General features: G+C 38.3%; 1 protein-coding gene across 1 annotated transcript in view; it reads left to right on the forward strand.

Moving 5' to 3' along the window:
- Positions 1-26,937, forward strand: part of VWA3B (von Willebrand factor A domain containing 3B) — a 217,404-nt gene that overhangs the window by 141,285 nt on the left and 49,182 nt on the right. The window contains 5 exon segments of the mRNA XM_054586153.1: positions 1,172-1,329; positions 11,597-11,710; positions 13,106-13,193; positions 13,272-13,428; positions 22,927-23,045. Coding sequence (XP_054442128.1) covers positions 1,172-1,329; positions 11,597-11,710; positions 13,106-13,193; positions 13,272-13,428; positions 22,927-23,045 — 636 coding nt within the window.

Raw genomic sequence — 26,937 nt, forward strand, 5'->3', positions numbered from 1 at the left:
CCTCGCTGAGCCTCAGTTTCTCATCTATAACATGGGAATAATGGTACTCATAGAATTGTTGGGTGGATTAAATGAGGGCATGCCTGGCACATAAGAGCTCTGAATTAACACAAAGGAAAGAGTAAACACAGTGCCTCATTCTACAGATATCATGCTTCTATACTTCCTTGTAACATAACAATATTAGGAAGTTATTCACCAATTTAGCTCCAGTTGAAAACAAATTGCCTTGTTCTAGTTTTCTACCAACTGAAAAAAAAATAGCCCCCAAATATCCTCTCCCTTCCTCCTTTTTTTTCAAACATTTATTGAGTTCAAATTGGGAGCCAGGAGAACTGGGAAGCACAAGTAAATGTAAGCCTGGTCCTTTCTGTCACAGGATGTGTGGTATGGTTGGGGACACGCAGAGAATAATGGACATTGGGTGGGTGCTCCATGGAGGTAGGCATGGGGATGCAGAGGGTGAGAGTGAAGGAGGGAGGACATGCCTGTTCATTATTGGAGCAGGAGATTGTTCTGGAAACTCTTCTCTGTGGCCACTGTGTTCAGAGCTTCAGAGAAGGTATGTCTGGGAAAATACTGGGGAATTTCTGAGGTCCCTCCTGTCCCCAGATCTTCACCAGAATGTTTTTGCTGTGATCTGATGTTGGCACAGGGGGTCCAAGGCAGGGGTTTCCCTCCCCTGGCCTTTATGAGTTGGTTGTTCAACCCTTTGGTTGGAGAAATGGGTTTCTGTCAAGTGTCCTGGTTTATAACCAGCTCTCCTCATGTTAATCCTCACATCGGCCCCATGTGGTCAAAGCACAGCTCAAGTTTCCCACAGTTGATAGATGAGGAAAATGGTGAATTTTAGAGTGTTGAGCAACTTCACTGAGTCACACAGCCAGGAAAGACTAGAGCTGAAATGGGAGTCATAGCTAATGACTCCAGATCTGGGTCCCTGTCCACTCTCCTGCATGGGGCAGGGATCAAGGGCTATTCTTACACATTATCTAAATGCGGCTGGTGGCAGGGGGCGGGGGGGTGCAGTTGACTCACTTCTTTAAGTTTGCAGCTTTCAATATGACTATTGATCTAACTGTGCCTTATTAATGGAAATTTTGTTTCCCCCTTTCTTTTTCTTTTTGTTCTTTGTTTTTGTCTACTTTTAAAAATATCTAACTCAAAACAGGCATCAGAAAGAAATCTGTTCCTTGGTTTCAACCCCAGAAAAATGTGTAGATCCTCAATCTGATGTTGAAGCAACACTGGTGTCCTCCCTAAAAATGTCAAAAATACCAGGGGACCTTTCAAGTCAAAAGATTCAGAAAAAGAAAGTCCTCCATGCAGGTATCAGTGAACAAAATGGTTTGAATCTCATTACTGGTTTTCCTTCAATTCAAGAAAGTAGAATAAAATTAAACCCATGCAATGTTATAAAAGAAGCTTAAAACTGTTTTTTTTAATTGAAATTTTTATTGAGATCACTGTCCATTCACATGCAGTTGGAAGAAAAAATATAGAGAACTCCTATATGCCAAACCTTTACCCAGTTCCCCCAATGGTGACATCTTGTGAAATGTAATAGTGCAATATTGCAGCCAGGATATTGACATTGACACAGTCCATGATTTTATTCAGCTTGCCCAGTTTTACTTATATTTATTTGTGTGCATGTGTGTGTAGTTCTGTACGATTTTATCACATGAGTAGTTTTGTGTTTCCACCACCACAGTCAAGATACAGAACATTTCCATCCCCACAAGGATGCCTGGTATTGCTCTTTTTTAACCACACCTACCTTTCCTAAGCCTGGGAAACCACTGAATTCCCCAATTCCAAAAATCTGTCATTTCAAAAATGTTATATAAATGGAGTCATATAGTACATAACCTGTAACAATTGGGTTTTTTTCACTCAGTCTGTTTTCCTGGAGATTCATTTTAGTTTTTGCATGTATCAATAGTTCATTCTTTTTCATTGCTGCATTGTGTTCGGTGATGTGGATATATCAGAGTTGGTTTAACCATTCATCTGTTGAAAGATATTTAGGTTGCTTCCTGTCTGGGGATATTACAAATAAAGCAGTTATAAACATTCATGTACAAGGTTTATGTGAACTTAAGTTTCATTTCTTCAAGGTAAATGCCCAGGAATGCAATTGCTAGGTCATATAGTAATGGAACTGTTTCTCAGGGTGGATGTGTCATTTTACATCATCACCAGCAATGTAGGTATAATCCAGTTTCTCCACATTCTCACCAGCAGTGGTATTGTCACTTAGCCATAGGTGTGTGATATCTCATGGTGGTTTTCACTTGCATTCCCCCAATGGCTAATGATATTGAGCATCTTTTCATGTGCTTGTTTGCAATCTATAGATTCTTTTCAGTCTGTGCACATGATTTGCCCATTTTCTACATGGATCATTTATCCCTGCTTTTCTATTCCTAGAAGGAATTGGAGTAGTTCCTTTTTAAATATTTGATAAAATTATCATGGAGCCATTTAGGCCTTGAGATTTCTTTTCCAGGTTTTATTTTTCATTAAGAATTCAAAAAATTATGGTACATATACACAATGGAATACTACGCAGCAGAAAGAAAAAAAGAACTACTAAACTTCGCGACAGCATGGATGGAACTGGAGAGCATTATGCTAAGCGAAATAAGCCAGGGGGTGAAAGACAAATACCATATGATCTCACCTATAAGCGGAACCTAAGCAACAACACAGAGATGCAAGGAAAATATGACCAGCAACACTGAAAGGAAAAGAAATCAACAGAGACAAGAGGGAAGGAGGGAGGGGGGGCAGGGAAAAGGAAGGGAAGGGGAAAGTCAAGGAACATATAGCAAGGACTTATGGACAAAACCAAAGGGGAAGAGCTGAGGGAGGGAAGAAGGGAGGGGGCAAGGGAAAGTGGTGGGGGGTAGGCAGAGACAAATGTATTTGAAAAAATAAATTAAAATAAAATAAAAAAAAAGAATTCAACTTTTAAAAATGGTTTTAGAGCTATTAATATTGTCTATTTCATTTTAGTTGAGTTTTGGCAGTTAGTGGTTTTTGAGGAAGTGATCCTTTTTTCTAAGTTGTCAAATTATGAGTACAAAATTATTTATTGTATTCTTTTATTACCTTCTTAATAGCTGCAAGAGCTATAGTAATGTCCCCTATTTTATTCCTGATACTTCTGTTTATTTCTGTCTTCTCTCTTTCTCTCCATCCCTCTCTCTCTCTGTCTTTTTCAGTCTTTCTAGAGGTTTTATCAGATTTATTGCCTCTACAACATACAGCTTTTTGTCCATTGATTTTCTCTAATGTTTTACTATGTTCAATTTCATTGATTTCTGTTCTTTATTGTTCCCTCCATTCTGTCTCCTTTAGTTTCTTTTGCTCTTTATTTTCTATTTCTTGAGGTTTCCAGGTTTTTTTATTCTATTATTGATTAAGATTCTATTATTGATATTAGATCTTTCTTCATTTCCAATGTAAGCAGCTAGTACTATCAGTTTCCCTCTCTGTACTGTTTTAGCTGCATCTCACATATTTTTATTTGTTATGGTTTTGTTTTCATGTATTTCTAAGTATTTTTACTTCCTTCAAAACTTCCTCTATGGATTATTGATAAATGCATTGTTTACCTTCCAAGTGTTTAGAGATTTTTTTCCTATTATCTTTCTCTTACTGATTTCTAGTTTGATTCCACTGTGATCAGAGAACACACTGTATAGGATTTTAATTCTTTTAAATTAGTTGAGGTTTGTTTTTTGTTTTTTTGTTTGTTTGTTTTTTAATTTTATTTTAATTTATTTTTTCAAATACATTTGTCTCTGCCTACTCCCCACCACTTTCCCTTGCCCCCTCCCTCCTTCCCTTCCTGAGCTCTTACCCTTTGGTTTTGTCCATGAGTCCTTGCTATATGTTCCTTGACTTTCCCCTTCCCTTCCTTTTCCCTGCCCACCCTCCCTCCTTCCCTCTTGTCTCTGTTGATTTCTTTTCCTTTCAGTGTTGCTGAAAGAGCTTTTCAGCAACACTGAAAGAGCTTTTCTTTTTGCCTTGCATCTTTGTATTGTTAGTTAGGTTCCGCTTATAGGTGAGGTCATATGGAATTTGTCTTTCGCCCCCTGGCTTATTTCGCTTAGCATAATGCTCTCCAGTTCCATCCATGCTGTCACGAAGTTTAGTAGTTCTTTTTTCTTTCTGCTGCGTAGTATTCCATTGTGTATATGTACCATCACTTTTTGATCCAATCATCTACTGATGGGCATTTAGGTTGCTTCCAACACTTGGCTATTGTAAATTGTGCTGCTATGAACATTGGGGTGCATAGGTTCTTTTGAATTGGCATTTTGGGATTCTTAGGGTATAGTCCCAGCAGGGGAATCACTGGATCAAAAGGCAGTTCCATTTTCAGCTTTTTGAGGAAATTACACACTGTTTTCCACAATGGCTGCACCAGTCTGCATTCCCACCAACAGTGGACCAGGGGTCCCTTTTCTCCACAGCCTCGCCAGCACCTGTTTGTTGATCTGTTTATGATGGCCATTCTGACCAGTGTGAGGTGGTACCTCATGGTGGTTTTGATCTGCATTTCTCTGATGGCTAGTGATGCTGAGCATCCTTTCAAATGCCTCTGGGCCCTCTGTATCTCCTCCTTGGAAAAAACTTGCAAACTCATGGAGACTGAACAGTAGACTATTAAACAATGAATGGGTCAATAATGAGATAAGAGAAGACATCAAAAAATTTCTGGAAACAAATGAAAATGAACACACAACAGTCTAAAACCTATGGGACACAGCAAAGGTGGTCCTGAGAGGGAAGTTCATAGCAATACAGGCTTACCTAAAAAAAGATAGAAACATTTCAAATAAAAGACCTAACACTACAACTTCAAGAACTGGAGAAACAACAACAAATAAATCCCAGAGCAAGTAGAAGGAAGGAAATAGCAAGATTAGAGCAGAACTGAATGACATAGAGACGAAAAGAACAATTCAGAGGATCAACCAATCCAGAAGCTGGTTCTTTGAAAAGATAAATAAAATTGACAAGCCTTTAAGCAGACTCATCAAGAATAACAGGGAGAGGACCCAAATTAATAATATCAGAAATGAAAGAGGAGAAATAACAACTGATACCGCAGAAATACCAAGGATCGTTAGTTGAGGTTTGTTTTAATGCCTAATGTATAGTCTATTTTGATAAATGTTTCATAGGCACTGGAAAAAATGTATATTCTGTTGTTGAAGGAAGTGTTTGTCAGTTAGATTCTATTGGTTGGTTGTGTTGTTCAGATCTTCTCTGTGCTTGCTGATTTTGTGTTTCAGTTGTTGAGAGGGAGGCTATGAGATCAACTACATTTGTCGATTTGTTTATTTTTCCTTTCAGCTCTCTCAGTTTTAGTTTCATATACTCTAAGGGTTGTCTTAGTTTGTATGCATCCATGTAGGATCTATGTCTACCTGGTGGATTGATCCCTTATTATGTAAATTCTTTCTGCTGTGAAGCCTACATTATCAAATATTAATATAGCCACTCTAGCTTTTTATTAATATTTGAATGGTATAACTTTTCTTCCATCCTTTTTTGTTCAATCTACCTATGTTGTACTTGAAGTATGAATGTCTTGTATGTTGTATATAGTTCTATTTTGTTCTTTTATCCACTCTGCAAATATGTCTTATTAGTGTAATTAGACTACTAACATTTAAATTATCAATATATCAGCACTTGCTATTGTTATTTTATTATTTCCTATTTGTTTTCATTGCTCTGGTTTCTGTTTCTCTTTTCTTGCTTTCCTCAGGTTATTTGAATTTTTTAAACACCTCCGTCTTGGTTTTTTAGTAGCATGTGTGTGCATGTATATGATATCTTTAAAAAAGTTTTGTAACAATGAATCAGTTTAGTGAATTATTAGTCAAAGCCTCTCTACTAGTTACTTTCCTGGCTATCAGTTTGATAGGTAATACCTACCTTTATTCCCATTGTATTTCTGTTGTAAGGTTTATAAAAATATATTTTATTGATTATGATATTACAGTTGTCCCAATTTTTTCTCCTTTGCCTCCCTCCACCTAGTACCCCCATTCCCTCCAGCAATCCCCCCACTGCTTAGTTCATGTCCATGGGTCATACATATAAGTTCTTTGGCTATTCCATTTCCTATACTATTCTTAACTTCCCCTGTCTATTCTGTATCTACCAATTTGTACTTCTTAATCCCCCCCTCATTTTCCCCCATTCTCCCCCTTACCCCTCCCAACTGATAACCCTCCAAATGATCTCCATATCTATGACTCTGTTTCTCTTCTGCCTGTTTGCTTAGTTTACTTTTTAGATTCATGTGTTGACAGTTGTGAAATTATTGCTATTTTAATGTTCATAGTTTTGATATTTTTTTATTAATTTATTTTTTCAAATACATTTGGCTCCACCTTCCCCCCACCACTTTCCCCTGCCTCCCCCACCCCCTCTCCCTCCCTCAATCTTTCCCCACTTTGGCTTTGTCCATGAGTCCTTGCTATATGTTCCTTGACTTGCCCCTGATCTTCTTTTTCTTAAATAAGTCCCTTTAATATGTCCTATAATAGAGGCTTGGTGATGATGAACTTCTTTAGCTTAACCTGGGAGTCTGGGAGGCACTTTATCTGCCCTTCCATTTTAAATGTTAGCTTTTCTGGATAGAGTAATCTAGGTTATAGTTCTTTTCTTTTTATCACTTTTAATACTTCTAGCCAGACTCTTATTGACTGCAAAGTTTCTTTTGAGAAATCAGCTGACAGTCTTATGGGAATTCCTTTGTAGGTAACTATCTGCTTTTCTCTTGCAGCTTTTAAGATGTTCTCTTATTTGTAACCTTTGGCATTTTAATTATGATGTGTCTTGGTTTGGTCCTCTTTGTGTCCAACTTCTTTGGGACTCTCTGTGCTTCCTGGACTTGCACATCTACTTCTTTCACCAAATTAGGGAAATTTTCCTTTGTTATTTTTTCAAATAAGTTATCTCTTTCTCTTTTCCTTCCAGCACCCCTATGATTTGAATGTTGATATATTTGAATGTGTCCCAGAGGCTCCTTAGCCTATCTTTGCTTTTTTGGACTCTTTTTTCTTCTTGCTGTTTGGATCAAACTGTTTACTTTCTTCCTTATGTCCCAAATCATCTATTTGATTCTCAGCTTCATCCAGTCCACTGTTGATTCCCTGTAAATTGTTCTTTATTTCACTTGGTGTAATGTTCATTTCTACCTGGGTATTTTTTTATGCTATTGAAATACCAGTGAGTTCCTTGAGCATGCTAATAACCAGTGTTTTGAACTCTGCATCTGATAGATTGCTTATCTCCATTTTGTTTAGTTCTTTTTCTGGAGTTTTGTTCTGTTCTGACATTTGAGCCATATTTATTTGTTTCCTCATTTTGGCAGCCTTCCTATGTTTGTTTTCATGTATTAGATAGAGCTGCTTTGACTCCCTGTCTTAACATGGCCTATTATGGAAAAGTGCACTGCTAAGTTGGATGGGGTGGAGCCTTAGGTAATCACCAGGGCAGGGTAACCCCTGTGAACCAGGTTTATGGAGTCTCAGATATGGTGGTGTTGCTCTGTGGCTGTGTAGGGGAGGGCTCAGAAAGGGGATAATGGCTACTGCCTGGCCTCTGGAGTTTTGCCAGGGAGGAAGCTGTCCCCTGGCACTCGCTCTGATGCCAGACACTTTAGTTTCTCACTGTATGCCAGTGGTACCCTTTCAGCTGCTGCCCCAGTGCTGGAGCCCAGAGGGAGTGAGTCTGGGTAAGTTCTAAGTTCATTGTGGGCCTTTTAAGAGAAGACACCTGAGAATCCTGCAGTTTCTTTTACCACCTCAGCTCCCACTAGTTTTTACAACCAGAAGTTATGGGGACTTATCTTCCTAGTAGCACTGGTACCCAGGGCTGGGTGGTCTGGTGTGGGGCTGGGCTCCCTCACTCCCGAGATATCCCTCCCAATTTTTATCTGCCACACATGGGTGTGGGACCACCCCTTATGTGATTCTGTATCTTCCTGTGTCTTCACGTCTTCACCCTCATACTTGTCTGGATTAACATGGCTTCTTTAATTCTTTGGTTGTCATACTTCCATACAGCTTGATTTTCTGATGATTCTGGGCTTTAGCTGTTTTGTTGTTGAGTTATTTTTGCTGTGATTGTGGAAGGAGGTGAGCCGTGTTTACCTATGCCTCCATCTTGACTGGAAGTCCCTGGGCAAAGCAGCTGCTCCCAGTGGTTGCTGGCCAGGAAAATATCTGCCCCCCCATATTTTTTTTTTTTACAGTTTGCATTCAGGTATTAGTTTCAGGTGTATAGCACAATGGATAGACATTCGTTCATATAGGATACAAAGTGTTCTCTCCTATATTCAAGTGTCTACCTGGTGCTATTGATGGTTATTACAATATTGTTAACTACATTCCCTATGCTTTACCTTACATCTCCATGCCTGTATTGTAACTATCATTAGTACTTCTTAATCCCATCACCTTATTTCACCCTGCCCCCCCAACACTCCTCCCGGCTGGCCTTCATCAATTTGTCCTCTGTATCTCTAAGTCTGTTTCATTTGTTCATTTATTTTGTTTAGATTCCACATATAAGTGATATCATATGGTATTTATCTTTCTCTGCCTGGCTTATTTCACTTAGCATTAATACCCTCTAGGTCCATTTGTGCTGTCACAAATAGTAAGCTTTTATTCTTATTTCAGGGCCAAATAATATTCCATTGTACATATACCACAACATTTTTATCCACTTGTCTATTGATGGACACTTGTTTTTTAGTATATTTTTGTGTAGCTTTTGTGATGGTTTCTTTGGGTATGACAGATATGAAGGTGACTTATAAAAGTGTACTAGCATCACCATTTTAACACTTTGTGTGGAGCATGGAGATCTTACTTCAATTTTGATTTCTTTACCTTCTCCAGTTTTAATTTAAATCATTGTTTTGAATATCAAGTGTTTTTATAACTTTAATTTAAATCATCAACTATGGTTTATAAATTTCAAGAGGAAAGGATTGTCTATTGTATATACCATATTTTTTCTCTTTTGTTCTTTTTTCCTTCCTGAGTCTCCAAAATTTCTTCTTTTATTATTTCCTTTCTGTTTGAATAACTTCCTGTATTCAGTCTGTAAAAATAGGTCTGCTGGCCACAAATTCTTCTGCATTTTTTAGTCTAGAAAAATTTTTATTTTCTCTTCATTTCTGAAGGACAACTTGCCATATTCAGAATTTGCAGTCGTTAGTTCTTTTCTTTCTGTAGTTGAAAAATAGTGTACCTCTTCCTCTGGCTTCCTACATTTTAATGAGAAACCTGCTGTCATTCAAATTGGTGTTCCCCTATAAGTAGTGCATCCTTGCTGTTTGACTACTTTCAAGATATTTTCTTTCCCTCTAATTTTCAAATGTTTAACTATAATGAAACTTGGTATAGACTTCTTTGGGTTTATTCTTTTTCAGGTTTGCTCAGCTTCTTGAATCTGTATGGTATGTCTTTCACCAAATTTGGGAAGTTTTCATCTATTATTTCTTCAAATAGTCTCTCAGTTTTACTTTCTTTCTCATCACCCTTTGGGATCTGATGATATAAATGTTGGGTATTTTGTTATTAGCCTGCAGGCTTGAGGTTCTTATCTTCTTTAAAATATATTTTTCTCTCTGTGGTATGATTTCCTTGGTTCTTGGTGTGCTGGGTGATTTTTTTATAGTATTCTAAACATTTAGTCAGGGAATTATGTTAAGGACTCTGGATTTTATTTAAATCTTTTCTTTTAGTAAATAAATGCCCTGGTGAAGGTTAACACATAGACCTTTGCCTGCTTTTGTGGGCTGAGATTCCAATAGCAATTTAATTTTCACAGCCTTTGTGGTATGGTTTTGGTGTTTGGTTTTCTAAGGTTACTGAGGCTGCTTCTGGTCCCTGCAGGGGCTGCCTAAATTTCCTCAGGCAAGGACTATAGACGTCTATCAGTGGGGGAAGGTTGTGGTGGCTTCTCCACTTGTCCTGGTGCCTCTGTGCAAGGAAAGAATGTGTTAAGCCTATGGAGTCAGAGAGGCTTCCCAATCTGGGCCACTTGTGTGTCTGCATCCCTTTTGCCATCCCTGCCTACCCATTCCAATCAACCTGCATTTTGCTAAAAATGCTACTTGCTGCCCATCCTAAATATTTTAATGTCTTTTGTCACTTGTACCTTTTCACTTAGGTTTGGGATCATAGCTAATGATAGGCAATCCTGTGCTGAATTTTTATTCTGCTTTGATTTTAATATAGAGAATAAAGAATGTGGGGACAGACTATACAGAGCTTGGGGAGCAGTTACATGCTAGAGTCGACTGCAGTATTTGCAGAGTTTGGTAACAATGCAGTTTTTATGTTTGGGGACTTCTGGAGCAAAAATTTATTTTCATTTTGGTGTACCTGTGTATGTGATTATTTTTGCCTGGTAATTTTGGTCAAGGTGGTCTGCCAGTGAGGTCAGGAGCAGGAATTCAGCTCTCCTGTATGGATCATTTACCTCTTTTTCACAGACATCATGCCCAAGAAGATTTATCGTCTTAATTCTTAGTTATAGAGGCAACCAAAACAGGACTCACCCCTTTGTTGCCTAGAAAAACATTGAATAGCATACAGCACACTCTTGTCTCTATGCATGGAGACTACTGGTTATTACCTTTCCATGCAAAAGATAGATAATTGGCAAATTACTGATTACTATTCACTTTATCTAATTTCTTATGGGAGATAGCAAGTCCCTTCTTGTTGAAAACAAGGGCACATTTCATTCATGAGTACTACATAAAGCCTTGATACTTGTGCCTCCAAGCTGTGAAGTAAAGAACATATTTATAATGAGTATATTTTATATAATCACATATGAAAACTCACCAAGGTATCTTGGTACAGTCTCATTATCCTCTAAAGCACACAGTTTAAATGTCAATATTTGATAAGTGTCTACTTCCTAGTTGAAGGGACACAACAGAGGGTAGAAAATAATATAAAGGTGTGGGCAGCAACTGTAGTAGACAGCAGCCTACCAAACATGCCCCACTCTAAACCCTGCAACCTGTGATGATGAGGAGTCATCACTCCTCTGATTATGTTATGTTGACCTTGAGACAGGGTTATTGGGGGGTGGCATGTACTTACACAAACCCTTAGAAGCAGGGGCTTTTTCTAGCCGGTGGCAGAATGGAAAATCAGAGAGACAAAGCATAAGGGGAATTCAGTGTGCCATTGCTGGCTCAGAGATGGAGGGGACCACAGAGATAGAAATGTGGGTGCCTTACAGAGCTGATAGAGGCCTCTGGCTGACAGCCAACCAGGAAACAGGAACCTCATTCCTACAACTGCAAAGAAATGGATTCTGCCGACAACCTGAATGACGTTGGAAGCAGATTTCCCTCCAGAAAGGTCAGATCCATTGCCATAGCATTCAGTTGGTGGCAGAACTGTGCTCTGGGGTTTGGGAAACTGAAGCTGCAATTTTTTTAAGGATCCAAGGAAATAGTTTCATCTAATGAGATATCTCTTTCCTTCACAAATTTCTTTGACTACTCTCTCTGTAATAACCACAGAATCGACCAAAACCAGCATGCTCAGAAGCCAGATATCCACCCTGAAGAGCTCAGCTTGCAGCAAGAAGGACAACTTTTCCAATTTCAGCAACTGGAACACTCCAAGTGACAGAGGCAAGCTAGAGAGGGTCTCTATTTCAGGAAGTCCAGGCTGGCCTCCCTTTGCCCAATGTGTCTGCTCCTAAAAGAGCTGGGTAGAGATACTTTAGGTGGAACAAATAATCTTTAAGTGATTCCAGATTGTTCTTTCTTCAGAGGGCTCTCTTTTAAATCAGGTCTACCTGCTTTTGTGAACTGGATTTTCTTAGAGTGAGACTTGCACTCACTGTACCTGGGTGTTTAACACACACTTGGTCTGTGTAACCATGGTGCTAGTGGTAATGCTTGCTGCCACTCCAAGGTTTGAATTTCAACATTTAACACTTCACAGCTCTTTTATTTTCTTCCCTTCATTCAGGTGGCACCAGCCAGTTGGGAAACTGAAGTGAGCCCTTCTCTGGTCCATATTATCAGCCTTTTGGGGGCTAAATATGGGAGGAAAATATGACTTTTTCACTCAGTTTTTATTACTATTGATAACATAATTACTCTTAAAATAGTGTTTTCTAAAAGTTTAATTCTGTAGTATTTTTCTCTATATTTCAAATAGTTGATAAATAATAAATCCCAGCTACACACACACGCGCATGTGCACACATGCGCGCGCGCGCGCACACACACACACACAATCCTATAGGTAGTAGGAAGCACCTGAGTGTCAAATTCATACCTATTGTTACTCAGTCATCACTTAATCAAACCTTGTGATCTTCAGTGCTGATCTAGCTGATGTCTTTTCCTCAGTTTCAATTAACCTACCATATTTCCTCAGTCTGTTCCATGCACAGTCCTTACAGGGATTATCATATGATGATTAGGATATGATATCTTGGGCATTTAATGAGTGAATTTTCCTTTTCATTAATAAATCCAAGTTAATATATTGATATACATTAAAACCCCCAAGTACCAATTTGAAAATTTGAACCTAAAACTAAATAGAACCTAATAGGGATTTGGTTTTCCTACTTACAGCTAAGGAAGCACAAAACAAACTATCAAAAACTGAAATGTCGATCAAAGCTCCCCTGTATAATTTGGGGAGTGTCTAATGAGGGCAACATTGAATAATCACTGGTTAATGATATTCTTATTTAACATTTTAAAAATGTGTTCTCTGCAGAATGAGTAAATTAATATGCCTCAGTTTTCCCTGGAGAGAGATCTCAGTGATCATGGGTTGAGGTAGATAAAACAATGACAGCACCATATTTAACCATTGGCCTTTAGCGCCAATTGCAGGTGACTCCTCTCTGAGAAACCGCTTGGACAGACCAGTGTTCTCAGAAATGTGGCTCATTTCTTAGCCCTCAGTCACAACTTAACTCAGAGATATGTGTGACCCTCTTGTATTTTATTATAAGTCCAATATTTGAGGATATTATACAACTGCCATTTCTCTTTCCACAGAAACGAGCATCCTGCTGACAAATGAGTATCCAGATGACAAATCATTAAGAAGGTTGACTCCAGAAGGAAGCCAAGGTTATGACCAGGAGTGAGTGTTTTGATTTTACTAGGACAGTTTTGTTATGTTTTTGTTTAAGTTTTAAAATGTCACAATCAATGTTTTTAGTTCTTCAGGTATGTCTTCAGTAAACTGGCTCAAGACCCATGGCTTGGTTGCCAGGAAACTCACCATGATGGATGCCTTGTCAGTGACAGCTGTCCCTCACAGCCCCACCTACATTCCCGTTCTGGACAAGCATGTTGTTTCCAAGGTCTTTGATGAGGTAAAATAATTTTCTGTATGTTTCTGTTTGATGTAGTTTTCATTTCCCACTTAAATGAAAAGTCATCCACTTTGGTGTCATATACACTTGTAACAAAAATGTATTTCACCCATTGATCAATATTTATTTGTAAAGGCAGTAAAAAGGAGAAAGAGGAGCCCTTAAGCATTATTGCTATTAAGCTCTAAAGGAACTGACCTTTGTTAGGCTGGCAGTTCATGGTCCTCTGCTGCTGGGTGGCAGTGCAGCTGCAGCAGTGTTTGATAAGCCTCTGGGTCAGAGTCCTGAGTCCTGGGTGAGTATCGTCTAACACCAAAGGACAGGGAGAACTTGAGAAACCGTATCTCCTTCCTTTGCTCACATTCCCTTTCTGAGCACAGTGGCATCTTTGCCATCATGAAAGTCTCCAAAGGAAAAAGAGAGAAAGAGAGAAGGAGGGAGGAAATGGAGAGTTAGCCAGAGCAAAAGAGCTCTAAGAGAGTGACAAGTGACAGACATTCATATCCCAGAAGGAGAAAAAAGAGCTTCCAGTAAGAGGAAGTGGCAGGGTTAAATATGGAGGAAGCCAAATAGGTACTGAAGAGTTTCCATTGACTTGTGTGACAAGAAGGCCCTGCCCTTAGCAAGAATAACTCCTATGGAGCAGCCAGATTACACAGGGATGGGGAACACAAAAGAAATGAGAATATAAGAACTGAACACCAGTGCTGCAAATATAATACCAACTCATGATTTAAATAGAACATATCCGGCTTTACAGTGACTAAATGAAAATAATATCCTTAAAAGGCCTTATCTCATACTGAAATATTTACAGAGGAATGAAAGAGGTTTGGGATTTGCTTAAAAATAATCTGTATGGTAGGAATAGTGGGGAAAGGGAAGAGTAGATAAAGCAAGGTTGGCCATGAGTAGATAATTGTTATATTTGGATAATAAGACTATTAAATGGGAGGGGAAGCTCATGTTAATGTCTGTCTTCCTTTTTTACATATTTAAAATTTTCCATAAGAAAAAGTTGAAAAAAACATCAAAGGCAGGAAAACATATTTTTAAAAAAAGAGCTTTATCTAATTGGTCTTGCAATGGCTGAGATCTGATGTATTTGGAAGAAATGGATGAATTGGTGAGTTTTTTATATTAGTCATATTTAAGAAATTATACCCATGGACTTTAATACTCATCTTGCGTGACATGACCAGTGGCTCTGGAGGTTGTACGTGTGATCACTTAGGCTGGGTCCCTCATGGCTCTGGCTTAAGGTGAGTGGTCCTGTCCTTGTCAGTCATCTTGTGACTGGCAGATTCTATTTATACCTCTAGTGAGCTCTAACCTGATTAGTCAGATATCAACTTACCACTTGAACTTACTTTTTTCTAGAAGCAACAGAGAGAAACCGGGTATAAATTTACTTCTTCTAAGAAGTTTGGTGACAGGTTCTCATATTCTGTCCAATTATTTTATTAATATTCTTGAGTTTTATTTGGAATAAAGTATATTTAGTGAACTCTCCTTGGAAGAATTTTCTAATGCTTATCCAGTCTCCTTCTAAGCTTCTCAAGCCGAGATATATCAAAAGTAAATTTCTCAACAATCAAACATGATAGGGTAGGAAAACATAAGAATAAAATCCAAAGAAGAAACCATAAAGGAAAGATTTATAGATTGAATAAATAAAAATAAAAATGTTATTTTCAATAAAAACATATAAATAAAATGGAGGCAGATCTCAGAAAAAATATTGGATTACATATTCAACACACAGTTAAGGAAATGGCAACTAAATAAGAAGTTCTAGTTAAATATGTCATATGGGAAGTAGAGAGTGATGATGTAGGAGCATCCCCTAATGCAGTTTCACATGTCAGAGAGGTATTCAAACATGGCCATGAGAGTTCAGACCTGAGAGCTGAGGGAGGGAAAGAGGGAGGGGGCAAGGGAAAGTGGTGGGGGGTTGGCAGAGACAAATGTATTTGAAAAAATAAATTAAAATAAAATTTAAAAAAAAAAGTCCAGACCTGGGGAAAAGGAGAAGTTACAAAGGAATGGATGTGAGCATGAGTGTCTTAGGCAGTGGGGGAGTGTATAGAGAAGTCTAAGGGTCAGATAAGGTTTGTCATTCTACAGAAAGTTTAGTGTGACTGGAGGAAGATGTTAAAGCTGGGGAAGAAAGGGTTTTGATTTAGTTAAAGACTTTGAATAGCATCCTGAGGGGAACTGAAGGGCTTTTAACAGAGGAAAGAAAAAATCAAGTTTGGGCTTTGGCTGCTATCTGAAGAAGGGTTGGAAGGGTCCGAGGCTGGGAAGACGAGGGGCAGTCAGGAGGCAAAGCCAAGGTGGCTCTGGCCCAGGTGGTACCATTGGGGATGGATCCAAGGCTATTTATAAAGTAGACAGGATCAAACCACATGGAGCTGAGAGAGAAAAAGTCCAAAAGTCAAATTTAAGAAAAAAAATTTGGGAGGAAAAATAGCAAGGGCCCTGCTCTTCAGGAGAACATTCTAGTCTTCTGGCTCTAGAAAGCAGAACCACAGAAGGAGGACTAACATTTTTCAAGTACATTTTACCATAGAATATGTGCTTGGTACCTTTGTGTCATTATAAACCCTCATCACAAACTTGTGGATAGGTCACACACTAACCAGTGGCCATCCATCCTTTATTATTTTTAAAAGATTTTATTTATTTATTTTTAGAGAGAGGAGAAGGGAGAAAGAAAGAGAGGGAGAGAAATATCAGTTGGTTGCCTCTCACACGCACCCCAGCTGAAGACTGGGATGCAACCCAGGCATGTGCCCTGACTGGAAATTGAACCAGCAACCTTTCACTTTGCAGGACGATGCTCAACCAGCTGAGCCATGTCAGTCAGGGCCCATTCTTTATTATTGATGGTAAGAACAAAAATCATGATTATGATGGAAATATACTGAAATAGATTCAATTTCACCTTTAAAGCACACTTACATCTTTTAGTCCTTAATTTTTTATCTGACTTTAAGAGACCCTTGGCTGTAAATGGAAAAAGTAGGAAAACAAAAATCTAAACATATGTCCTAGTTACTGGGATGTATAGCTTTTTGAGACTTGAACCTAAGATTTTATGAAAAAGTAGACAAAAACTAGAATGGAGCTGAAAAGAAAACAAGAATCTAAACCCACTTCATTGAGAATTTTAATTGATTCTTGCTCCTATGTTCTGTGCACAGCCACATCCATCTGGATAGAATTATAAAACAGTGTTTGGCACCCTGGCTGGGTGTCTGAGTTGGTTGGAGTGTCATCCCATACACACACAAGAAAGAAAGAAAGAAAGAGAGAGAGAGAGAGGGGGAGAGAGAGAGAGAGGGGGGGGAGAGAGAGAGAGAGAGAGAAAGAAAGATAGAAAGAAAGAAAGAAAGAAAGAAAGAAAGAAAGAAAGAAAGAAAGAAAGAAAGAAAGAAAGAAAGAAAGAAAGAAAGAAAGAAAGAAAGAAAGAAAGAAAGGAAGGAAGGAAGGAAGGAAGGAAGGAAGGAAGGAAGGAAGGAAGGAAGGAAGGAAGGAAGGAAGGAAGGAAGGAAGGAAGGAAGGAAGGAAGGAAGGAAGGAAGGAAGGAAGGAAGGAAGGAAGGAAGGAAGGAAGGAAGGAAGGAAAGGGAGGGAGGGTGGGAGGGAAGGAAGGAAGGAAGAAAGGAAGGAAGGAAGGAAGGGAGGAAGAAAGGAAGGAAGGAGGGAGGGAGGGAGGGAAGGAGGGAGGGAGGGAAGGAGGGAGGGAGGGAGGGGAGAAAGAGAGAGAGAAAGAAAGAAGGAAGGAAGGAGGGAGGGAGGAAGGAAGGAAGGAAGGAAGGAAGGAAGGAAGGAAGGAAGGAAGGAAGGAAGGAAAGAAGGAAGAAAGAAAGGAAGGAAGAGAAAAAGAAAAAAGAAGGTTGTGTGTTCAATTCCCAATCAGGGCACATACCTAGGTTGCAGATTCAATCCTGATCTGGGCATGCAGAGGAGGCATCTTATTGATGTCTGTCTGCCTGTCTGTCTCTCCTCTCTCTTTTTTCCTCTTTCTCTGAAATCAATGAGTATATCCTCAGGTGAGGATTAAAAAAAAAAATTAAAAAGATAAAGCAGTGTTTGGCTTTGTCCCCAACACTCTTCTTTTCATTCGTGACTTATTTATGGGCTTTCTTCTTCTAGAACACAATGCTATTTTGATTTTTAGTGTTTTCTGGAGCAGCATCAAATCTGTCACCTTGAAAGTGAAGTACTGAGCAGAGGTCTCCCTAGCAACTGGTTTTAGTTATTTGATGGATCTAGACTTTGAAGCTCTTTGTTGCCGATTGCTTTGAGAATAAAACCAAAATAATTTTGGAACATTAGCCTATCTCATTGGAAAGCCTATATCTTCATCCTCATCCTGTCTTTAATAGCATCCCATCAAGGCTCCTTGCTTTGTCCTAATCTGGGTTCAGCAAATAGCTCTATGGTCAGATGGCCTGGCTCATTCATTCCTGACAGGCCATGGCTGGTTTCTAATCTAGTATGAGTCCTCATGCTAGATTCTGAGTGAAACGTTTGCTATCATGAAAGTATTCCATTTAAAACTTGGAGCAAACTAGTGAAGTGGCTATTCATTTTGTCATTTAGCTTAAGAACAACATTAGGTGCAGAGAGGTTAGGGATGCTACTAAAGACCTAATGTTTGCTACTTTCAAATGCAGTAGCATTAAATGTAACTTTTCTACTGATAGAAAACTTACTCTAATTAAAAGTTCAAAAGCACAGTTATTGCAATAGCTATATATATTCATTGTGTAAAAAAAATAAAAAATATAGTTAAGTGAAAAAGTAATAATACTTATAATTACACCACAGATGAATCATTAGTGTATGTCCATTTTTTTGGTTTTTGTCTCACCAAAATGAAGTCAAACTAAATATACTGTTTTGTACCTTCAGTTTTGCTCAATAGTCTATTGTGAACATTGCCAACAAATGTATCTACTATAACATTTTTATTGAAATTTAAATTGAATAAAATATATTTTAAAAATTTATATTGAAAAATGTAATGTATAATAAGATATAATCTATACTGTAATCTACACTGTAATAAATAACATATTTTCATGGGTTCATGAATGATCTTATTGACACACTGCTTTATCAGTTAATTTTGTGGCCCTGCCTTCATTTTGTTCTCTGGAGACTGGAGGTATTTCAGTTCAATAGCAAGCATTTAGGCTTTAGCATGTGATAGTTGGTACAACTGCACTATCCATCTGTAGTCAAAGTTATCCATCAGGTATATGCATGGTCTTTGCATTTTCATTACACATGTCCAGTCAGAACTTTCTTGGCCAATCTGGCAGCAAGCTCTGGATACTTATTGGAAGAACTTACTTTGCTGAAAACACAAAAGTAGTTGGTGAATTTAGTCAGGGTTGAACAATAAATATATAAATACCAATTTCACATTATCGTCTTATTTTCAAAAGGCGGATTGTGGGATTGCTTATAAACACAGAATGTTATAAGGTGGAATTCTGCCTGTACTACTTTAGCAACTAATAGCTGTGTGTATAGTTCTATATTCTGCTTTATTATTTTAGCATATGTTATGACCATATTTCTTTGCAATGACCATTTTTGAATGATTTTAATGGTTGTACTAATATTCAATAATATGAGTTACTACAATTTATTTAACCATTCCCCCCATTTTGAGTCAGTTTACTTGGAATTTTAAGAATGCCCATTTCCCTTTATATTTGCTATCATGTAGAATGGTAATATTTAAAAAACTTGCCAAGTGATATCTGGAATGATATTTCATTTTAATTTTTTATTTTTTTAATTGTTTAAGAATACTTTTCTTATGTAAGCTTAATATCTTTCACATTATTCTTTCATATTATGTAAGCCTAAAATCTTTTTCACATTATTCATATACTCAGCAAACACCTCTTTAAAACTAGCAAAGTTATACTCATCTCATGCCTAAGTTACCAAGGATTCAAATTTGGTGGCATCCAAACTTAATTGTATTTTATGATATAGATGAACTTTAAACACTTTTGAAACTTTGCCATTATTTTAATTTATATATAATTTTAATTTTTAATGTGTTCAACAAATGATTATTCTGTACATGTGCTAGAAACTAGTGTTTTTAAAGGGAATAAAGAACTACAGTTTAGTGGAGAGGTAAGTCATATAATAAGAACTGCATATATGAATATATTTTATACAATGCTTAAATGAGAGATATATGGAGAGTACCTAGCACTTGGCAGAGGTGAAAGGATAAACACGATTATCATTGTTGACAAAGATACTTTTAAGTACAGTGGTTCTTTTAGGGTATTTCTGGTCTAACAGTGGGAAAAATTCTAACTGAATCAGCCCAGATTGGCTGTCTATGAACTCCAGAAATTTCTTCTGCCTTTATGATCAGTGTCTCCCTCCATCTCTTCCTCTCTTCCTCCTTCTTTTCTCCTCTCTAGTTAAAATCGTCTTATACAGAATGTGATTATTAATATCAATTTGGTAAGTTTTCTAGATTAACCTCAAGATAATTAAAGTAATAGCTTGAGGCTCCCTTTTGTTATCAGATATTGTCTAGAAAGTCTCCCATTAGTTGGTGATGCTTAGTTTGCATTATTAGAGGTAATAAGCAAATCACTTTCAAAGGAAGTGTGATCAGGTGGTTTTATTCCCTCTCAAATACAGCTGTCAGTTTCTTCATTAACAGCACTCTCCTCCCCATTTGCTTCCTAACATCATCTGGACCATAATGCTGACCTCCCAAGTCCCTGTGAGAATGCTTCTTATGACCTCATAGTCACACTAAATTTGACATCATAAAGAGAATATCCCATGAGACCTCCACGTGACCACCATGTTGTAAAAACTAAGACCACAGACTGAAGGTGTGGAGTATGATTTTGTCTTTCCCTGAATCTGCATGCACACAAGCTAAATTTGAACAAATCTGAACTGCTGCCACACTGAAGTACATTATGGCCATGCAAGGCATGAGATCCAAATCCACCAAAGAGGGAAGTAGCATGTTAAATGATGGGTTTTCTTTAAGTATAATAAGTGAGGAGTCAGACTGATCATGGTGAACCATGATAATGCTGCTAAACATTTTGTGGTATTGATTTGTAATTAAGCTTTGTAAGTTGGCAAACTTGGAAGGCTATTTATAGACTTCTAAAGAGGTTCCCCCCCACCCAGAGGTGATAAAAATGTAAGGGTCTTTTGTTCAGATTGTTGCCTCTCCCACCCTCTCAAAATTTATGTGATATGTAGCTTTATTTTGGAAAGTTTTTTTGTTTTTTCATTTCTGCAAGCTTCATTCAGTTTTCAAAGTCCAGTAAACCCACTGCTCTGGCTCCTGCTTTTGACAATTGTTAGAAGCCACATGCTGAATTCATGTGTCTGACAACTAGTAAGGTTTGACTATACAACTTCTTTATGATTTTCTCTTCGGTTTCCTGAATTTTTGTTGTTTTCTTGTTAGTTTTGGTCTTGATCTTTTAATTACAAAATGAATGTATGTAGTTTTCAATTTCAATGTCTGCTTTTCCAAGAAGAATTTTACTTTATTTTTTAAAATATTGTAGTTTTTCCCATTCCTTTCTTCTTATGGCACTTCTGTATTTTTTTATACTTTTATATGACTATTATATCTTTGAACAGTCTAACCATACTTAATATAAAGTCATTGTTAGATGGCTCATGAGTTAACTTCTTCTCGTGAATTGACATTATGGTTGTTAATTTGCTCGGCTATCATTTTTTTGGCTTGCATGTGTGTATTTTGGAATTTTAGTATTCTGGCTCATTTTAACAAGAGTTTTTTAATCTTTTTTTTTCTCTTTATCCTTCTGTTTTGCACTTTCCTGAATCCATCCCCTTGAGCCTCCTCTTTGGCTTTTAGAGTGTTTGTTCCATGATGATACTGGAGTATTGTAGATTCAGAGGGTGGACTATAGATTCATTGTCCTCTCTCACTAGACTGGGACTTCCTTCAGGCATGGGAGAGCCTCCTACCAGTGCTAGGTTCAGGCACTGAGCCTCTCTTGGGTCCTTGTCTTATACACAGAGCACTCACAATCCCACATGCTTTCCAGGAGTTGAGCTCCCATGGCCCCCACCATCCTTGAAGATAGTCAGCAAGCCCACAGCTTCAGCCCTGCTCATTTGTTCATAGTTCTGCTCAGCCTTTTGTCTCTAGAAATCTATTTATCAACCATGCATCTTTTTTCCTCTTTCTTTTCTATGTATTTTTTTAAACAACAACAACAACAATATGATTTTTGTATGATTTTGGAGGCAAGGGGGAACATAAAAGCATGAACTACATAATCTTGATTGCTTGAAAGTAAAAATTTACTTTTTAAAAAAGTTGCCCATATTTCCAACACATCTATATTCTCCTTGTGGTTGGAATCAGGTACAATTGTGAAATGATGCTGTAGCTTACTTAGTCAGACTTTTCCTTTTTTTGTTTAAATATTAAGATATGGATTATGCCTCTTTGTGAACATATATTTATTTATGTATCAACAAATATTTGCAGAGGGCACACTATGTACCAGGCACTGTTCTAGGTGATAGGAACACGGTAGTGAATAAAGCATAATTGTGTGCTATTATGTAAACAGTTTTTTTATCCTCACCTGAGGAGATGCTTATTGATTTTAGAAGGGAAGGGAAGAAGAGAGGGAGAGAAACATCGATGTGAGAGAGAAACATGGATTGGTTGCCTCTCTTACGCTGCGTGACTTGACTAGGGATCGAATGAACCCACAACCTTTTTGTGCATGGGATAAGAAGCCCTGCTCAGGCAGAGCTTACACTGTGCTACAGAAAAATGGGTATTAGGCAAACAGATAAAAGTACAGTATTATAGGTACTATTAAGATGGCATGAAATCAGAGGCCTCTCAAACCCCGGATGTAAGCCAGGTGCAGACAGAAAGAACTCAGAAACAAGCCTGGTACTCTGCTGTTTTTATAGAATGCAGTTCCATTGACTACTAACCCTTCTTGATTTGACATGTATAGGAACCTCTTATCAACTGATAAGGAAAGTGGTCAAAAGGTTAACTATCATCAGATATTCTCAAGAGAAAATTAAATGTAAATTAAATATATGAAAAAGATGTTTAACCCAAGTAGTAATTTGCAGGTAGCAACAATTAGACCCTGTTTCTTATTACTCACCCTCATCAATTTGACAGAGGTTCACAAAGTTATGCTCAGTTCTGACTACAGTTCCCCAAAAGAGTTTATTATTCTCGTTTGTGGTGGTGGTTATTTTTTAAATATATAGTTTTTGGAAGAAAAAGTTTACTAATGATATCTGTAATTCTTATCTTTTTGATGATTTTCTATGTTTTCTAATTTTCTACAATTATATTGATCTTATAGTCAGAAAAACATACCACATAGCCATGTAGATCCATTTTTGAAAGTACCTATTAACCTATCAAATGACGCTTTCCTATGGTGTTGATGTGTAGGTGTTCCCTCTGGCACATGTGTGCAACGACACAAACAAGATGACATTAATTAACCCCCAAGGAGTCAAGCTTAATATCTACAGGCAAAAAGTGGAACAGGCAATTAAATCCTATGAAAAGTGAGTATTACTCTGGGCTGCTCCCTGATGACTGTGGGATTTGTTTGTTTTGGCTTGTTTTCTCTTGTGTTAGCTTAGATCTTTTTCATCTGGAGTAGCTGTTTAAAACTCATCCACAAGGAATGTCAGAATCAGCAGCACCAACAGCAAACACCAACACTTCCTGTGTGCCAGGCATGTGTTAAGTACCTCACCTGAACATGTCCAACATAGTTTTAAACTGTCTTCCCTTTGATGAACCTGTAGAAATCTCGTGTTTCTACAAGATTTTTAAACCTTTCCCTTTAGCAGAGTGAATTTGGTCATTTTGGCACCTAACATTCTGTAAAGTGACCAATAAAACCCTACGATAGTGAGATAATGGAGATAGCATAATTGTGTGCTATTATGTAAACAGTTTTTTTTATCCTCACCTGAGGAGATGCTTATTGATTTTAGAAGGGAAGGGAAGAAGAGAGGGAGAGAAACATCGATGTGAGAGAGAAACATGGATTGGTTGCCTCTCTTACGCTGCGTGACTTGACTAGGGATCGAATGAACCCACAACCTTTTTGTGCATGGGACAATGCTCCAATCAGTTGAGTCACATGGACTAGGGCTGCAAACAGTTTTTATAACAAGATCAAGAAAGTGATCAAGTTGACTACAGTGAAAATTATACTTTGAAATGGTCCTGTGTTAGTGCTGAGATAGGGGCCTTTTTTCAAAAGGGCAGCTGATCCAGTCTCACCCTGTCCTACCTTTTTAATCACCTCCCACCTCAACGTCAAAGTTTAATTAATCCTTGGTGCACAGCACTTCATTAAACTTGGAATGTGCCTGGCTTTTCCCAGCAAGCCTATTCTTGGTTCTAGAGCTATGTAACTGGGTTTTTATTTACTACCATGTGAGTGGGAAAAATGAAATAAAGTACACAAAAATTAACACTGTGTCCCAGGCCAGCATATACTGTCAATTGCCATCGTGCAGTGTTCCTAGTGTGTGTTGAAAAGAAGCACAAAGCCTTACTCCTGCAGGAGGCGTGCACCTGCCAAAACAGAAGCTGCCTCCCCCACCATACCCAACACAGGCCTCCAGATGGCAGGATTTTTTCATCGTAGTCTGCCCTTTGTTTCTCTTGCAGGCAGGATGAACTATACCAGAGCTTGCCCTTCCCTGTAGGCCTGCAACTTTCCTCTATTGTTAGTTAGCCTGGCACTGCCCCTTTTCTCTCTGCCTTTCCCTCTGCTTTATATCAGCCTTTCTTTGCTTCCGAGCTCTGCTGCCCCTCTCCTGTCCCCCAGCTGGCATCTGGCATCTTCTCAGGCCTCCGTGCCAATGGCCCTCCTCAGTAAGGCCTTTGCCCAGTGACTCTCCACCACCCTCCCTGTGTGTGACCCTCAGGTACTCACAGCTCTGGACAGGCATGTGGGCTCCCAAAGGCAGGAGCTTGGGCAGCCTTGCTTTCTCCTTCGTCTCCTCTTCCTAACAGATGTCACTATCTATATATTTGACTACTGGAATTTAATTTGAATTTGATCTAATTCAATTTTAGTAATTAAAATTTTTCAAATTCAGTTATTCAAAATGTAATACAATAATATTATTCATATTATAATTTAATTTGCTTGGCTCATTCAAATATTTGACTTCTCTAATCACCTGGTCTGTGAAAGCCTGGTGCAGGGCACGGGCTGGGCCGTGGAGACCTTCTGTCCTGGGTTTCACCATTGGCTCTGACAGCTACTTGGCAAGTCACGTGACAGTTGCGGCCTCAGATTCCTTATTTACAAAATCTGTTTCATAGGGTGGTGGGAAGGTTATGTTAATTATATATGAGTAATGAATGTTAATTACTTCCCCCTTTAATTCCCTGAGTCTGCTGATCCTAAAAGGACCATAAAAAAATGGAGTTTCATTGTCATACAGTTCTTCCCGGGGGTTTCCGGAAGACAGGGACTCTTCTTATCCAGGCAGAAGAGAGCCTTTATTTGTTAATAGAAAAACCAAAATACATAGTAAGTAATTTGCCCATTTCTTCCTTCCAATGAATGAATCTGTAAAAGCCTTTTAGTTCCCTTGGAGAACTACTGTACTATATTGTTAGTATTAACAATAATATTAAATCTAACATGACTAATTCAATCAATAATTATTAATACTGCCCTGGCTGGTGTGGCTCAGTGGATTGAATGCCAGCCTGCAAACCAAAGGGTTGCCGGTTCTGCACCCTAGTCAGGGCACATGCCTGGGTTATGGTCCAGGTCCCCAGTACAGGACATACAAGAGGTGACCACACATTGATTTTTCTCTCCCTCCCTTCCTCTCTCTAAAAATAAATAAACAAAATCTTTTAAAAAATCATTATTAATATTGATTGGGTTAATATTAATTAGTGTTAGTAATTTGATGTTTATGTTAAATGAACTATTTATTTAAAATTATTTAATAATATTAATATTAACATTACTATTATATAGCCCAAAACTTCCTGATTGTTTGCGTTCAATAATAGTATTTAAGAATTTTGTTGGTATGTCAATACTTACTTTGTTCCACCTTCCTAAAAACATGCACATAAAAAAAGACATGCATAATATGAAAAGTAATGAAACTTGCTTTACACCCACTCCATCCCCAGTATAACACTTCTAAGGTGTTTCCCACCGCAAGTAAGCCAGACATAACTCGAATGGTTGGGGATGACCAGGCAAAAGAGAAGCACACAGCCCTTTGGCCAATATGGTGACATAAACTAGCTATTTTGGTCATACTCAGTGTCTATGTGTAGAAGTACTTCTGTTTCAATATATTAAAAATGGAGGAAGGAATTTTGCCTTTGTGTGTCTGAGTACAAGCTTTGAGTAAGGATTGCCCGGGCTGGCTGGATTCTGGCGTGATTTTTCTGCAGCTTTTTTTAATTGAGTCAAAAGTCAAGGTCGCAGCCCTCAGATCCACAGGAGAAGCACCAGTTCTAAGCTGGCTCTGAGACCATCCTTGGAAAACCTCTACTTACAAACTCCAAGATGCTCAGGAGCTGCTTAGGCTTCTGAAGTGTCATTAGTGACAAGTTGCTTTGCAAATGAGCCAATTGTTGGTACAAGTAGTATGTGAAGTAAAGATACAGAAAGCTAGTGAATGCCACCCATCAAGCAAATTTTACTCTTCTAAAACAAAGAGGAAAACCTTGGGCAGTAATATCCCTGAGTCAAGGGGCTGGACCAGCCGCAGGGAGGTCCTCCTGTCCTGTGCCCATGGCATCTCATAGGGACTGTCCTCATCCCACACACTGAGGGCTTCCTGTGGTCTCCCCACAACCTCTTCAGTGAAGCTAAGATCAATCCTCAGTTGTCCTCAGTTCACACCCACCAATTTTGTCTGCCCTGTGTGCTTTAAAATATTTCAGTGAAGATGGAAAGTAGGGGAATAACAGAAGTTATGAAAATGTGCTCTTGGAAACATATTTTTCTACAGGATTGAATTAAAATTAGATCTGTGCTAAGTCTATGTCTAATTAGACACATTCATTAATGGTTTCTCAGCTTTGCCAAAGCTTGTCCCACTCCAGAACCTAGAGGCAATGAACACTGAGTTATTCCTGGTCACTTTATAGAGGAGTGGGCAAAAGTAAATGCACTGTGCCATTATGACATTCTTTTGAGTTGAAACAGCTATTGTAATAATTGTAACCTGCATGTCTTTTTTCATACAAACAACTGTAAACCTACTTGTGCCAACCCCTGTATATATACCTCAATTCTCTCAGCTCCAGCGTAGCCAGTATTATCCTTGTTTTATCAATAAGAAAATAGAATTTCAAAAATTCACATAACACCAGTCACACAGCAGCAAGCAGAGGCCCTGAGATTTGAACTCAGACCCGTGTAGCTCTAAAGCCCCCATCCACACACTC

This window comes from Pteronotus mesoamericanus, unplaced genomic scaffold (genome assembly GCF_021234165.1).
Source record: "Pteronotus mesoamericanus isolate MK-2021 breed Mesoamerican mustached bat unplaced genomic scaffold, CSHL_Meso_final contig_121, whole genome shotgun sequence".
Classification (NCBI taxonomy): Eukaryota; Metazoa; Chordata; class Mammalia; order Chiroptera; family Mormoopidae; genus Pteronotus; species Pteronotus mesoamericanus.